The sequence below is a fragment of the Macaca fascicularis genome, chromosome 2 (genome assembly GCF_037993035.2).
Source record: "Macaca fascicularis isolate 582-1 chromosome 2, T2T-MFA8v1.1".
Taxonomy (NCBI): Eukaryota; Metazoa; Chordata; class Mammalia; order Primates; family Cercopithecidae; genus Macaca; species Macaca fascicularis.
In genome coordinates this window covers 120,734,635-120,749,815 of record NC_088376.1, presented here as the reverse complement: position 1 = coordinate 120,749,815, position 15,181 = coordinate 120,734,635, and the positions used below count along the sequence as shown (strand labels likewise).

The 15,181-nt window shown below is 41.3% G+C and overlaps 1 protein-coding gene across 14 annotated transcripts in view; it reads left to right on the top strand.

Moving 5' to 3' along the window:
* The window catches only part of DENND6A (DENN domain containing 6A), an 85,181-nt gene that overhangs the window by 14,507 nt on the left and 55,493 nt on the right, over positions 1–15,181 (top strand). For 8 of the 14 annotated variants that reach the window (XM_074032554.1, XM_074032556.1, XM_015446100.4 and 5 more), the window contains exons 2-3: positions 9,612–9,650; positions 9,752–9,794. The exons of 1 other annotated variant lie outside the window; for it this stretch is intronic. In XM_074032554.1, coding sequence (XP_073888655.1) covers positions 9,612–9,650; positions 9,752–9,794 — 82 coding nt within the window. Of the gene's footprint in view, positions 1–876; positions 906–1,732; positions 1,972–9,611; positions 9,651–9,751; positions 9,795–15,181 lie in introns of all 14 variants that reach the window. 5 more of the 14 variants (XM_074032559.1, XM_074032558.1, XM_074032560.1 and 2 more) reach the window with 2 other exon arrangements.

Sequence of the window (15,181 nt, the reverse complement as noted above, 5' to 3'; positions counted from 1 at the left end):
GGAGTCTCGCTCTGTCGCCCAGGCTGGAGTGCAGTGGCGCGATCTCGGCTCACTGCAAGCTCTGCCTCCCGGGTTCACGCCATTCTCCTGCCTCAGCCTCCCGAGTAGCTGGGACTACAGGCACCCACCACCACGCCTGGCTAATTTTTATATTTTTAGTAGAGATGGGTTTCACTGTGTTAGCCAGGGTAGTCTCAATTTCCTGACCTCATAATCCGCCTGCCTTAGCCTCCCAAAGTGCTGGGATTACAAGTGTGAGCCACTGTGGCCTGGCTAATTTTTAACTTTTTTGAGGAGACAGAGTCTCACTATGTTGTCCAGGCTTGTTTTTACTTTTTGGCTGTTATGAATATTGCTACTATGAAAATTTGTGTACCAGTTTTTGTGTGAACATGTGTTTTCACTTTTCTTGGATATATACCTAGCATTGAAATTGCAGGGCTATACTGTAACTCTATATTGTAACTTCTTGAGAAACTGCCAAACTGTTTTCCACTACTGGTACATGAGGGTTCCAATTTCTCTGCATCTTTGCCGACTCTTGTTATTGTCTGTCCTTTTGATTACAGGTGTCCTAGTGGGTATAGCCGTGTCTTATTGTGATTTTATTTGCATTTCCCTAGTAACTAATGCTAAACAGTGTTTTTTCATGTGCTTATTGGCCATTTTCATTTTTATTTTTTGGAGAAGTGTCTATTCACATTTGTGCCCATTTTAAAATTGGGTTATTTGTCGTCTTATTGTTATATTGTAGGAGTTCTTTATGTATTTTATATACCAGACCCTTATTAGTTATATTGTGTTTTAGCCTGTTCAGTCTTCTTACAAAATATCACAAACTGGGCAGCTTATAAACAATGTGTTTATTTCTCATAGCTCTGGAGGCTCGGAAGTCCAAGATCAAGGTACTGGCTGATGTGGGGTTTGGTGAGGGTACTTTTTCTGATGCATAGATGGCACCTTTTGGCAGTGTCTTTGCATGGTGGAGAGCTAGTTCTTGGGTCTCTTTTGTAAGAGCACTAATCCCAATCATGAGGGCTCTGCCCTCACGACCTGATCACCTCCCAAAGGTTTCACCTCCTAATACCACTATCACCTTGGGGTTTTTGTTGTTGTTGAAACAAGGTTTTAAATTTTGATGATATCCAATTTATTTATGTTTCGTTTTGTTGTTTGTGATTTTGGTGTCATATCTAAGAAACCATTGCCTAATTCAAGGTTGTGAAGATTTATTACTATGTTTTCTTCTAAGAGTTATATAGATTTAGCTCTTACATTTAGGCCTTTGATCCACTTTGAACTCAAAGTTGACTATTGTATATGCTGTGAATTAGAGCTTTTTTTTTTTTTTAACTTTATTTTGAGATTAGGTAAGAGTTATAAAAGTAACTTACTCAACTTCACCTGAAGTTAACTTTTGTGCTTCGAAGAACACATAGTCCATTGTTCCCACTACTGCTGCTGCTGCTCTTCTAACAGGTCTAGTTTCTCACAAATTTCTGTCCATAATCCTGCTCAGCACCCTGTACCATCTCTATATCTCACCTTTCCTCCAGAGCTGCTGTTAGGCTGTCTGTTGCATTTGTAATTCCTGTAGCTCCTCACCAGTAGTGGCTGAGCTCCCGCCTTCCCAGCCTGTATTTTTGACTCATTCAAGGTTAAAAATTCTCCAGCAGCTTCTTAAATGTAGCCCACAATCCCTACATAGTCTTCTCTCTCCTTACTTCTTCAGGCTCACCTTGCCCCACTCCATCAGTGAGCAACAATGGACCATTGATGTGGAAGGTACACCCTCATGTTATGGAAGCAGAAACTGAGGCATAGACTGGCTAATGATTTCCCACAAGGACACATCTAATTAGGACCAAAACATGGTTTTGGTACCAGTACTGTACTTTCCATCCTTCCCCACTGCCTCTTAAGAGTTTGAAGATGCAGAGCTGTATTCATTTATTTTTGCCCAAAGTCAAGGTGAGTAAATGTGAATTTTAAAGACAATTTGGGCTTTAAAGAAAAAATTGAAGTGAAGAAGAGATGATAGGAAGAAACTGAAGATTTGGCTTAGGCTGGTAGAATGAGAAGTAACAACAACAGTGAAAAAGAAGGCCAAATGCTAATATTTTGTCTGTTGTCTTCTGTGAGGGCAGGTGGGAATATCTAGTTAACCGTGTTTCCTAGAAGCTAGAAAGGTAAAACAGTAGGATCTTTGCATATGGCAACCATACCAGTGCATCCTATTTTCATATATTTGTCTCGTCTTCCCACAAACCATCTGTATTAGTCTGCTATGGCTACTATAACAAAATACCAGACTGAGTGTCTTTTTGTTTTGTTTTGTTTTTGTTTTGAGACAGGGTCTTACTCTGTCGCCCAGGGTGGAGTGCGGTGGCACCATGTGGGCTCACTGCAACCTCTACCTCATGGGTTCAAGCCATACTCGTGCCTCAGCTTCCTGAGTAGCTGTGATTACAGGTGTGTGCCACCATGCCCAGCTAATTTTTGTAATTTTAGTAGAGACAGGGTTTCGCCATGTTGGCCAGACTGGTCACTGCTGGCCTCAAGTAATCTACCTGCCTCAGTCTCCCAAAGTGCGGGATTACAGGCAAAAGCCACCGCGTACCTGGCTTGGATGTCTTAAATAACAGAAATCTATTTCTCTTGGTTCTGGAGGCTGGGGGAAGTTTAAAATCAAGGTGCTTGCCAATTTTGTTCCTGGTGAGGGTCGTCTTCCTGGCTTGCAGATGGCTGTGTCCTTGCTATGTCCTCACATGGTAGAGAGAAAGAGAGAGAGATGTCTTGTGTTTCCTCTTATAAGGGCACTAATGCCGTCATGTGAGCTCTACACTCCTGACCTAATTACCTCCCAAAGGCCCTGTCTCTAAATATGATTGGAGGTTAGAGCTTTTATGTGAATTTTTGGGGGATTCAGTCCATAGCACCATCTAACTGGACTAGATATCTCTGGATTTGAGCCCCAACTATATTTCTTATCCCCCCAATTGCCTGGAAAAAAAATTCTCATCTTAAACCATTTTCATTCTCTTTGTAGAAACCAACGACCATTTTATCCTCCCTCTGAGGGCAATTCAGTGTGTGAGGTGCTCTTTATGGGTTTCTCAGAAGAAAATAGTAGCTGTTTATCAAGGCATTTACGTGCTGGGAGAATCTCCTATTGATTTCTGATAAAGCTGTAGAGATATCTTTGTTAAAATTTAAACGTCTATATTCTATAAATCTATATTTGTCTTGGAAAAAGTATCAGGAGAAATCATCCTATGATGAAAGAACTTGGTATTTAGTCTAAGTGGTTTATAACAGAAAGTCCTTTTTTTAAAAAAGGGAGTCATTTCCTTGAGGAATGCCTAAATGAGATGTGTTGAACTGGTTTGATGAGATATTGTGATGAATTAGTGATTTTGACAAAAATGGCTCAGTAGTTCAGCATTTAGTTGGTTGGATATTAAAGATGATATAACAGCTTACAAAGAATAGGATATAATTAACTCTTACCAAGTACTTCTATTTAGGAACTGAGAAGGATTATATTAATCACAGCTGGTAGGGGAAAGAGTGAAACTTCCCATAGATGCAGTCTGATACAAAGCCAGAAAGAATGTTGAGATCTAGTGAATTAAGATATAGTAGTGCTTTCTGCTGTCAAAGAAAAAAAGCAACCATGATTCTTTCTGTTAAAAGTGACAGGAAGACTGGACATGGTAGCCTGTAATCGCAGCAATTTGGGAGGTGGAGGCAGGAGGATCGTTTGAGGCCAGGAGTTTGAGACCAGCCTGGGCAACATGGCAGGACTCCATCTCTACAGAAAATTTAAAAATTAGCCAGGTGTGGTGGTGCATGCCTGTAGTCCCAGCTACTGAGGTGGCTAAGGTGGGAGGATCACTTGAGCCCTGGAGATTGAGGCTGGGGTGAGCCACAATTGTGCCACTGCACTCTGGCCTTGGTGACAGAATGAGACTCTGGAGACTTTGTCTCAAAAAAAGAAAAGATGACAAAGGTAGCCCAAACTGGCATAAGAAAACAAAGTTTATTGATTCATGTTATTGCAAAGTTCACAGGTAAGCCTGACTCAAGGCACAATTGAATTTATAGTTGAAATAATGTAAGGACTTGGTTTCTTTCCATCTTCCTGCTGTCTTTCACTGTAGAGAATTGATTAAAATGATAGGACATAGGAATAGCAGGTGGAATTTATTAGAAGGTACTATTAGAGCCTTACATATCAGTGGGAAATAGTTTTTTGTTTGAGCAAATAGTGTTGGGAAAGTTGACAATTTTAAAAATAACAGTTTGAGGCTGGGCACGGTGGCTCATGCCTGTAATTCCAGCACTTTGGGAGGCCAACGCGGGTGGGATCACTTGAGGTCTGGTGTTTGAGACCAGCCTAGCCAACATGGTGAAACCCTGTCTCTATTAAAAATACAAAAATTAACTGGGCATGGTGGCACACACCTGTAATCCCAGCTACTTGGGTGGCTGAGGCACAAGAATCGCTTGAACTGGGAGGCAGAGGTTGCAGTGAGCTGAGATCACGCCATTGTACTCCAGCCTGGGTGACAGAGCGAGACTCTGTCTCAAAAATAAATAAATAAATAAATAAATAAAAATAAAAAAAATAGCAGTTTGAGCTATAGCTCAGAATTTAAGAAAAAGCCCATAAATATTAGAAGAAAATATGCAAAAACTTAATTCATTGTTGTTTTCTAAGTTTCAGTCATTCCTTGTCATATTATTTGTACTATTAATATTTTTCTTTAACTGGATTCTTCACATCCCTCTGCCCCCTTTTTTTACTTAGCTATATCTTAAGCATTTGTATCCATGGTATATTGATTTTGAGTGTTAGGTCTTTTTTCCTAATACACATTAAATTAAGTGTGGTGCATATAACTATTACAATTTTAAAAGGGCTGTGCACCATGTAATATCTCCTCTGGCATGTGTGCCATGCTTTTACACATTAAATTAAGTGTGGTGCGTATAACTATTACAATTTTAAAAGGGCTGTGCACCATGTAATATCTCCTCTGGCATGTGTGCCATGCTTTTACACATTAAATTAAGTGTGGTGCATGTAACTATTACAATTTTAAAAGGGCTGTGCACCATGTAATATGTCCTCTGGCATGTGTACCATGCTTTTGGAAACAAGGATTTAACTGTTAAAAGATTAGAGAAGGACTTTTTCTAAGTCATCTTGTAACAAGAGAAGGATTTTTTTTTTTTTTTTTTTTAAGCAATCTTATTCTTTTGCCCAGGCTGAAGAGCAGTGGCATGATTTCGGCTCACTGCAACCTCCGCCTCCCAGGTTCAAGCGATCCTTGTGCCTCAGCCTCCCGTGTAGCTAGGATTACAAGCGCCCACCACCACGTCCGGCTAAGTTTTTTGTATTTTTAGTAGAGATATGGTTTCACCATGTTAGCCGGGCTAGTCTCAAACTCCTGGCCTCAAGTGATCAGCCCACCCTGGCCTCCCAAAATGTTAGGATTACAGGTGTGAGCTGTGGTATCTGGCCAAGAAGGACTTTTTTTTTTTTTTTTTTTTGAGAGAGAGGGTCTCACCCTGTCACCCAGGCTGGAGTGAAGTGGCATGATCTTGGCTCGTTGCAGCCTCTATGTTCTGGGGCAGGGGCCTGACTCTCCTAAGACAGCCATTGGTACAACCAGGTGGCCTTTAAGACACCTCTGGTATCCTGTTTGAAATTACTGGCCTTTGATAATTGGTGACATGAGAGAGGCATTACTACCAATGCACACAGGTTGCCTTCTGTGATTAATGTATAGTGCCAGTTGACTGGTCAAGTATTGAGAGTGTAATTTTTGTCACTTTCGTCAATGTAATGTTCATCTCCTAAGGAGGTCAGGTTGGTTATAACAGAGCTTGGTTGGCTTGTAGAGTGTGTGCCCTTGGGTGTGTTGTTTACTAGTATTTGTTCTGGTGGTAGCTGATCTGACCTAGCCCTGCTTCCTTGCAGGGGCTCTGGGGCGGGAGTTTCCTCAGAAGGTGGCTGTAGTCACTGCAGACACTAAAACAACCTAAGAAAATGCATAATAATCCTTTAAAGGGACCAGAGAGAATTAGGATAGCCTTTATTGTAGAGATGGTCCTTGAGGTTTCTTAAAGTGCAGATCATTATTTTTCATTTTTCTTTTACTAGTAACTAAGTAGTTAGGATGTGTATTACTTGTTGAAGTCAGTTGAAAATTATTATTTCTTGAAGGAGACGCCAGCTGAAAGATTATCTTCTCTGTACATTATAGGCTACCAAGGAAAAGACTCAGTAAGCTTTGAGTTATTAGTCAGTTGGTAAATAGTTCTTGATAACTTAACGATTTTACCAATCTTTTGGAGATAAATTGAAACCAAAAACTTTTTTTACCTAATGTAAATATTACTCACTGCTCCCAGCTTTCCCCTTTGTTTCATTATTAAAGTTTGTGAACTGTTTGTTTTTTTGTCTTTTAACTTTTATTTTAGGTTTCTGGGTACACGTGAAAGTTTGTTACATATGTAAACTCATGTACCGGGGGTTTGCTGTGCAGATTATTTCATCACCCAGGTGTTAAGCCCAGTCCCCAATAGTTATGTTTTCTGCTCCTCTCCCTCCTCCCACCCTCCACCCTCAAGTAGACCCAATGTCTGTTGTTTCCTTCTTTGTGTTCATAAAGTCTCATTATTTAGCTCCTCCCACTTATGAGAGAGAGTATACAGTATTTGGTTTTCTGTTCCTGCATTAGTTAGCTGAGAATAATAGCCTCCAGCTCCATCCATGTTCCCATAAAAGACATGATCCCATTCTTTTTTTATGGCTGCATGGTATTTCATGGTATATATGTACCACATTTTCTTTATCCAATCTGTCATTGGTGGGCATTTAGTTTGATTTAATGTCTTTGCTATTGTGAATGGTGGTGTAGAACTATTTGTTTATTTATTTATTTATTTATTGAGATAGAGTCTTGCTCTATAGCCCAGGCTGGAGTGCAGTGGCATGATCTTGGGCCCACTACTACCTCCACCTCCCGGGTCCTGGTTCAAGCAATTCTCCTGCTTCAGCCTCCCGAATAGCTGGGATTACAGGCACGCGCTGCCATGCCCAGCTAATTTTTGTATTTTTAGTAGAGATGGGGTTTTACCGTGTTGGCCAGGCTGGTCTTGAACTCCTGACCTCGGCGTGATCCACCTGCCTCGGCCTCCGAAAAATTTTTTTTTTTTTTTTGAGACGAAGTCTTGCTCTGTCACCCAGGCTGGAGTGCAGTGGCGCGATCTCGGCTCACTGCAACCTCCGCCTCCCGGGTTCATGCCATTCTCCTGCCTCAGCCTCCCCATCAGCTGGGACTACAGGCGAACGCCACCACGCCCGGCTAATTTTTTTGCATTTTCAGTAGAGATGGGGTTTCGCCATGTTAGCCAGGATGGTCTCGATCTCCTGCCATTGTGATCCGCCCGCCTCAGCCTCCCAAAGTGCTGAGATTACAGGTGTGAGCCACTGCGCCCGGCCGGCCTCCCAGTATTTTTAAAAAAATATTCTTGACTGGGCGCGGTGGCTCATGCCTGAAATCCCGCACTTTGGGAGGCCAAGGCAGGTGGATCAACTGAGGTCAGGAGTTCAAGACCACCCTGACCAACATGGTGAAATCCCCGTCTCTACTAAACATACAAAATTGGCCGGGTGTGGTGGCACATTCCTGTAATTCCAGCTACTCAGGAGGCTGAGGCAGGAGGATTGCTTGAACCCGGGAGACGGAAGAATCACTTGAACCTGGGAGGTGGCGGTTACAGTGGGCTAAGATTGCACCATTACACTCCAGCATGGGCAACAAGAGTGAAACTCCTTCTCAAAAACAAACAAACAAAAAAACCACAAAAAATTCTTCATTATTGTGGATATATAATACTTGCACATGTATATGGAGTACATGTGATACTTTGATGCAGACATGCAATGTATAATGATCAAATCAGAGTTATTGGGATATCCATCCCCTCAAGCATTTATCATTTCTTTGTGTTAGGAACATTCCAGTTCTTTTTTTTTTTTTTTTGAGACAGAGTCTTGCTCTGTCGCTCAGGCTGGAGTGCAGTGGCGCAATCTCGGCTCACTGCAAGCTCCGCCTCCCGGGTTTACGCCATTCTCCTGCCTCAGCCTCCTGAGTAGCTGGGACTACAGGCGCCCGCCACCGCGCCCGGCTAATTTTTTGTATTTTTAGTAGAAACGGGGTTTCACCGTGGTCTCGATCTCCTGACCTTGTGATCCGCCCGCCTCGGCCTCCCAAAGTGCTGGGATTACAGGCGTGAGCCACCGCGCCCGACATGGAACATTCCAGTTCTACTCTTTAGTGATTTTGAAATATACGATAAATTATTTTTAACTATGGTTGTCCTATTGTGCTACCAAACACTAGCTTCAGTCTAACTTTTGTACTAATTTTTGTACCCCTTAACCATGCTTTCTTTATTCCGCCTCTCAAACCCTTACTACCCTTCCCAGCCTCTGGTAACTTACCATCATTATTCTACTTTCTATCTCTGTGAGTTCCTCTTTTTAGCCCTTACATATGAGTGAGAACATGTGATACTTGTCTGTCTGTGCCTGGTTTATTTCACTTAACATAGTGTCCTCCAGTTCTACCCATGGTGTTGCAAATGACAGGATTTCATTCTTTTTTTTTTTTCCTTTTTCTTTTTCTTTCTTTCTTTTTTTTTTTTTTTACTCTGTCGCCCAGGCTGGAGTGCAGTGGCGTAATCTGAGCTCACTGCAACCTCTGTCTCCTGGGTTCAAGTGATTCTCATGTCTCAGGCTCCCGAGTAGCTGGGATTACAGGCATGAGCCACCACACCCAGCTAATTTTTATATTGTAGTAGAGATGGGATTTCATCATGTTGACCAGGCTGGTATTGAACTCTGCATGTCTCGGCCTCCCAAAGTGCGGGGATTACAGATATGAGCCAATATGCCTGGCCTGGATTTCATTTTTTTAATGGCTGAATAATATCCCATTATGTATATGTACTGCATTTTCTTTATCTGTGCTTCTGTGAACTATTTCTGAAAGTGATTTGACCATAACCAACTACTATTTTAGACTGAAGTTTTTTTTATTTATATAATATATATTATATATATATTATATTTTGTATTTTTATATATATTATATAATATATGTGAAACAGTCTAAAATAGTAGACTAAAGACAGTAGTCTAAAATATATATATGTGTGTGTGTGTGTATATATATATATTTTTTTTTTTTGAGACGGGGTCTTGCTCTGTCACCCAGGCTGTAGTGCAATGGCGTGATCTCAGCTTACTACAACCTCCGTCTCCCGGGTTCAAGTGATCCTCCCTCCTGAGCCTCCCAAGTAGTTGGGACTACAGGTGCATGCTACCACACCTGGCTAATTTTGTATTTTTAGTAGAGATGGGGTTTCGGCATGTTGGCCAGGTTGGTCTTAAACACCTGACTTCAAGTGATCCGCCTGCCTCGGGCTCCCAAAGTGCTGGGATTACAAGCGTGAGCCACTGTGCCGGCCTATAATATGTTTATAACTAACGTTTATAATATGTTTAACAAAATTTAACTCTTTTCTTCCAGGTAATTTATCCTCAGCATTCCAAACTTACTGACAAAGAAGTAAGTAAAAATACTGCTCTGTATAGTTTACTGTTATATTTCTGTTTATTTTTATTGATTATGTGTGTGTCAGCATACATCGCTTTTGTTTTCTTTTTCAGAAAACCAATATTTGCTATTTGTCTTTTCCAGATTCAAATTCAGGTAACTATTTTTCATCTATTGTTTCTGTTTAATTTTATGCTAAGAATACCGGTTATACTGTTAATGTATGAAAATTGATTGAAATAGCATATTAGAATGCAAACAGATCAATGATTTTTATTCCTATTTTAATGATGCCAAGTCATATCATTGTTGATTTTACTAGCTTCAACTCTTAAAATAACTGTTATGGTGTGATGAAGTAAACCATCAAGGAACAATAAACTCTTGAAATAGTGAAGAGGTTGAAAATCAGCGACACTGATGTATTTAGGGTTCATGGAGTATGTATTAAATAGTTTATATAGTGTGTAGTTTACTTTCAATTCAGAATCTGGGAGCTTACCAGGAACTCTGTAAAAGCAGTGAACCTAAAAAAAGCCAGGATAAATTTGGTCAGGAAGCAAGGCCATAAGTTGTGTGCAGTAGTTTATATGGGTTAATATATGTAAAGCCTTGGCATAGTGCTTGGTGTATAGAAAAAAACATATAAGGGTCTGTTTATTGTTCAGCTTGGTTTTGCTGGTCTCTTTCAAGCTATTCCTTTTGTGTGGTCCTAATCATTGACATCCTTCAGGTTACCTCTTGTGTTTCACTTTCAGACTAGCTTTTCTTGGCTTATAGTGACCAAAACATTCAGCTTCTCAGGCCACACACAGTTATAACCCTATAAAGCAGAGACAGTCTAGTTTTCTTTCCTTTTATGGTTACTTTTTTTTTTTTTTGAGACAGAGTCTCACTCTGTCACCCAGGCTGAAGTGCAGTGGCGCTATCTCGGCTCACTGCAAGCTCTGCCTCCTGGGTTCACACTATTCTCTTGCCTCAGCCTCCCAAGTAGCTAGGACTACAGGGGCCTGCCACCACGCCCGGCTAATTTTTTGTTTTTGTATTTTTAGTAGAGAAGGGGTTTCACCGTGTTAACCAGGATGGTCTCAATCGCCTGACCTCGTGATCTGCCCACCTCGGCCTCCCAAAGTGCTGGGATTACAGGCATGAGCCACTGCACCCGGCCAGTTATTTCTAATATTCTGTTAATTAGTTCTTTCAATCTGATTTGAGAGATTTGACAGTTAAAAATTTTTTTTTTAGCATTTTCTCCTTTCTGTGTAAATGCTTCCAGAATTTTTTTCCTATACATTTGGAACTCAGCTTTGGTGAACTATATGAAAGAAAAGTGATATCTTGGTGAATTAGATATTGCCTTTTAGAGATCCCAGTGAGGCATTTTTTCTGACCTGGAATTATTTTACTGTTCTTTGACCTATTTATGAAATAATGATACAGAGGTCTTGTAGGAATGTATCTTCATTTCAGTTAACATTTTTCTTATAAAATCTGTACATACACTTCCTATATATTGTGATGGGTTAGATTTCCAGGACTCCAAGTTAGCTGAGTTGTATGGATTGCGGGATGAACTGACTTTTTGCATGGAATCCCAGTGAATTACACTGGATGCTCTTCTCTTTCAGATCATAGCTGGTTGTCATGGCTCCCCTCTGTTTTTTACTTCTCTACACGAGCATGAAGGGGATCAGAATATACCACCCCGAAATATACCACTTTGGCTTAAGAATTGTTTTGAATTGAAGGCAACTGGGAAACAGCAGATGCAAAAAGAGCCCTTCACCCTCCCCCATATGCCTAAAAGCAGGACATACATTTCCCTTTGTGAAGGTGTCACCCCTCCCCTTTCCCATACCAGGAAGAGGAGAAAGATTCTGAATCACCAGAGAAAACTCTTATCACTGGAGATGGTACCAGCTTGGTTCTGCATAAATAAACCTTGCTAAAATAACCCTTATCTTTCATTAGTTTCACCCATATGTTTACCTTCCCACAATTTACTACCCCTAGAAGTCCAAATCCTTTTTCCTTTGTCTAGTTGCTGTGTGCATTTTATTTTATTTTGTTAAAATGGTATCTAAGCTCCCAAGTTTAACCACCTCCTTTAGGTTTTACTTTTTTTTCTCTGAAGCCTTTGTATGCATTCGAACTAAATATTTTCTCATTAATCTGTTGTTCATTTATTTCACAGCCCAGTTAGTGAACCTAAGATGGTAGAGGAAAAGTCCCCCACACTCATACATCAAGGCTAAGAAGTTAATTCTGTGGTGTTTAGGTAGCCTATATCTAGTTTTATAGCCTCTGCATGTGTCATTATCAAAACAATTTTTAAGTACTTTTGGCTTATGAATGACCTTTAGATTTTTTTTTTTCTTTTTTCTTTGTTTTGTTTTTGTTTTTTTTTTGAGATGGAGTCTTGCTCTGTCACCCAGGCTGGAGTGCAGTGGCACAATCGCAGCTCCCTGCAACCTCAGCCTCCCAGTTCAAGTGATTCTCCTGCCTCAGCCTGCCAAGTAGCTGGGACTACACTTGCCTGCCACCATGTCCGGCTAATTTTTGTATGTTTAGTAGAGACGGGGTTTCACCATGTTGGCCAGGCTGGTCATGAACTCCCGACTTCAAGTGATCCGCCCGCCTCAGGCTCCCAAAGTGCTGGGATTACAGGCATGAACCACCACACCTGGCTGATTGTTTTTCTTTTTTTTTTGAGATGGAGTCTCACTCTGTCACCCAGGCTGGAGTGCAGTGGCGCAATCTCCACTCACTGCAAGCTCCGCCTCCTGGGTTCACGCCATTCTCTTGCCTCAGCCTTCTGAGTAGCTGGGACTACAGGAGTCCACCACCACGCCCGGCTAAATTTTTGCATTTTTAGTAGAGATGGAGTTTCACTGTGTTAGCCAGGATGGTCTTGATCTCCTGACCTTGTGATCTGCCCACCTCGGCCTCCCAAAGTGCTGGGATTACAGGTGTGAGCTACCACGTCCAACCGATTTTTTTCCTCATAGATATTATTTAATGCTTTTTTTATGTGCTGCACATCAAATGAAGTGTGGTTCCTGTGACTTGAAGTATGGTTGGTACGAGGAAAATCTACAAAAGACCTGAAAGCAGGCACTTTGCTGTCTTAACAGATCATCATTATTCTAGGTAGCAAGAAGACCGTATGTTTTGTAAATATTTGAAATTGCTATTTTCAGTTGTAGTTATCCAAAGAGTTTGGTTTTTTAAATGTGTTTATTAAATGAAAGTTGGAGGCCGGGTGCAGTGGCTCACACTTGTAATCTCAACACTTTGGGAGGCTGAGGCGGACAGATAACTTGAGGTCAGGAGTTCGAGACCAGCCTGGCCAACATGGTGAAACCCCGTCTCTACTGAAGAATATACAAAATTAGTTGGGCATGGTGGTGTGTGCCTGTAGTCCCAGCTACTCAGGAGGCTGAGGCAGGAGAATCTCATGAATCAGGGATGCCAAGGTTGCAGTGAGCCTAGATTGTGCCACTGCACTCCAGCCTGGGCAACAGAGCGAGACTCCATCTCATGAAAAAAAGAAAGTTGGGATTACTGTACCAACTTTGAAATAGATTTATTATTTCCCAGGATAGCTTTTAGTTTCTGTAGAAGGAAATCCAGACACAGTAGAGCAGTCTTTAGGAAAGAGACATAAATCAAGCTTGTATTTCCATTGTATACACTTAAAGTAAAACAGCTTGTTAGACTGGATGAAAAAATGACACAGATAAAAATGCTTTTGAGATTGGAATGGTTTGCCCTTCCCAGCCCCTCTGCCACTTTAGATTCTCCTGACTTTAAAAAAGCTTTGTTTGGTTGGTTTTTTAGGTTTTGGTGTTTTGTTCTATTTGAATGGCTTTTATCTTTAGGAGCCTAAGTTTAAAGTGGATCTTCCCTCTGATAAATATTTGTCCAGTGTTTTTTTCCTTATCATTTACCATTAACATCATCTGGATGTAGGTGTTCCTGAGGCTTAAGCTGTGATGAGTGCCCAAGGACAGTAGTCACTGTATTTTAAACATGTCCAGAGAACAAACTCAGCATTAGTAGAGAGAGTTTGAAGCAGTGATGAATCTGAGGGAATCATTAATCCTCCTTGTTCTGGATGAACTTAACATGCAGACAATATTTGTCTCAACACATTTCTTCTCTGTAGACAGCAGTGACATCATGATGTGCTTTACACTTCCCAGTAGCTAAAGCAGCACTTCTCAGACTGTGTTGAAGGGCCAGTTAGGGTTTTTAATATTTCCAGTCTGTGGTAATTGAATTAGAAAAATAAAATGAAATGAGGAAAAAAAGAAATGTAAAATAAAAGTCTATTTTTTTTTTTTTTTTGAGACAGGGTCTTGCTCTGTTGCCCAGGCTGGAGTGTAGTGGTGTGATCTTGGGTCACTGCAACCTCTGCCTACTAGATTCAAGCAATTCTCCTGCCTCAGTCTCCTGAGTAGCTGGGATTACAGGTGCCTGCCATTGCATCTGGCTAATTTTTGTATTTTTAGTAGAGACGGGGTTTCACCATGTTGGCCAGGCTGGTCTCAAACTCCTGACCTCAGGTGATCTACCCGCCGTGGCCTCCTGAAGTGCTGGGATTATAGGCGTGAGCCACTGTGCCTGGCCTAAAAGTACAAATTTACTACAGTAATATCAAGTTGCTATGAAAGTTTCTAAATGTATATTCTCAACTTGCATATTTATTTGGTTATGAAACAGTAACGCGTTATGGACTGGCATCAGTCTATGGAATAAACTGTGAGAAGCTCTGGTCTAAAGTACCGTTTCTCAGCAATCCAGCTTAACCACCTTAATCAGAGAGAGTGACGATATAAGCTGAGGGTCAAGGGAGGGGGCTGGCTCTTGAAGTTTCATGTTTTGTCTTAGTCTTAGACATTTTGATCACTCTGTAGCTGTGATTGTACAAATGTAGAAATAACATTTTAAGGCCGGGTGTGGTGGCTCTCCCCTGTAATTTCAACACTTTGGGAGGCTGAGGTCATTTTAAGGCCGGGTGTGGTGGCTCTCCCCTGTAATCCCAACACTTTGGGAGGCTGAGGTGGGAGGATCACTTGAGCCCAGGAGTTCAAGACCAGCCTGGGCAACATAGCAAGATCCCATCTCTAATGAAAACTTTTTTTAAAAAGGCCAGGCGCAGTGGCTCACGCCTGTAATCCCAGCACTTTGGGAGGCCGAGGTGGGCAGATCACCTGAGATCAGGAGTTCGAGACCAACCTGGCCAACATGGTGAAACCCCATCTCTACTAAAAATACAAAAAATTGACCAGGCATGGTGGCGCGCACCTGTAATCCCAGCTACTCGGGAGGCTGAGGCAGGAGAATCTCTTGAACCCGGATGGTGAAGGTTGCAGTGAGCCTAGATCCCGCCACTGCACTCCAGCCTGGGCAACAGAGCAAGACTCTGTTTCAAAAAAATAAAATTATGTAAGTTCATTCTTATAACTCTGTTTATAAAAGAAAAAGTCAATTTCCATTAAAATTTTTTCTGTTTTTGAGTGAATCATCAGAAAGCTATG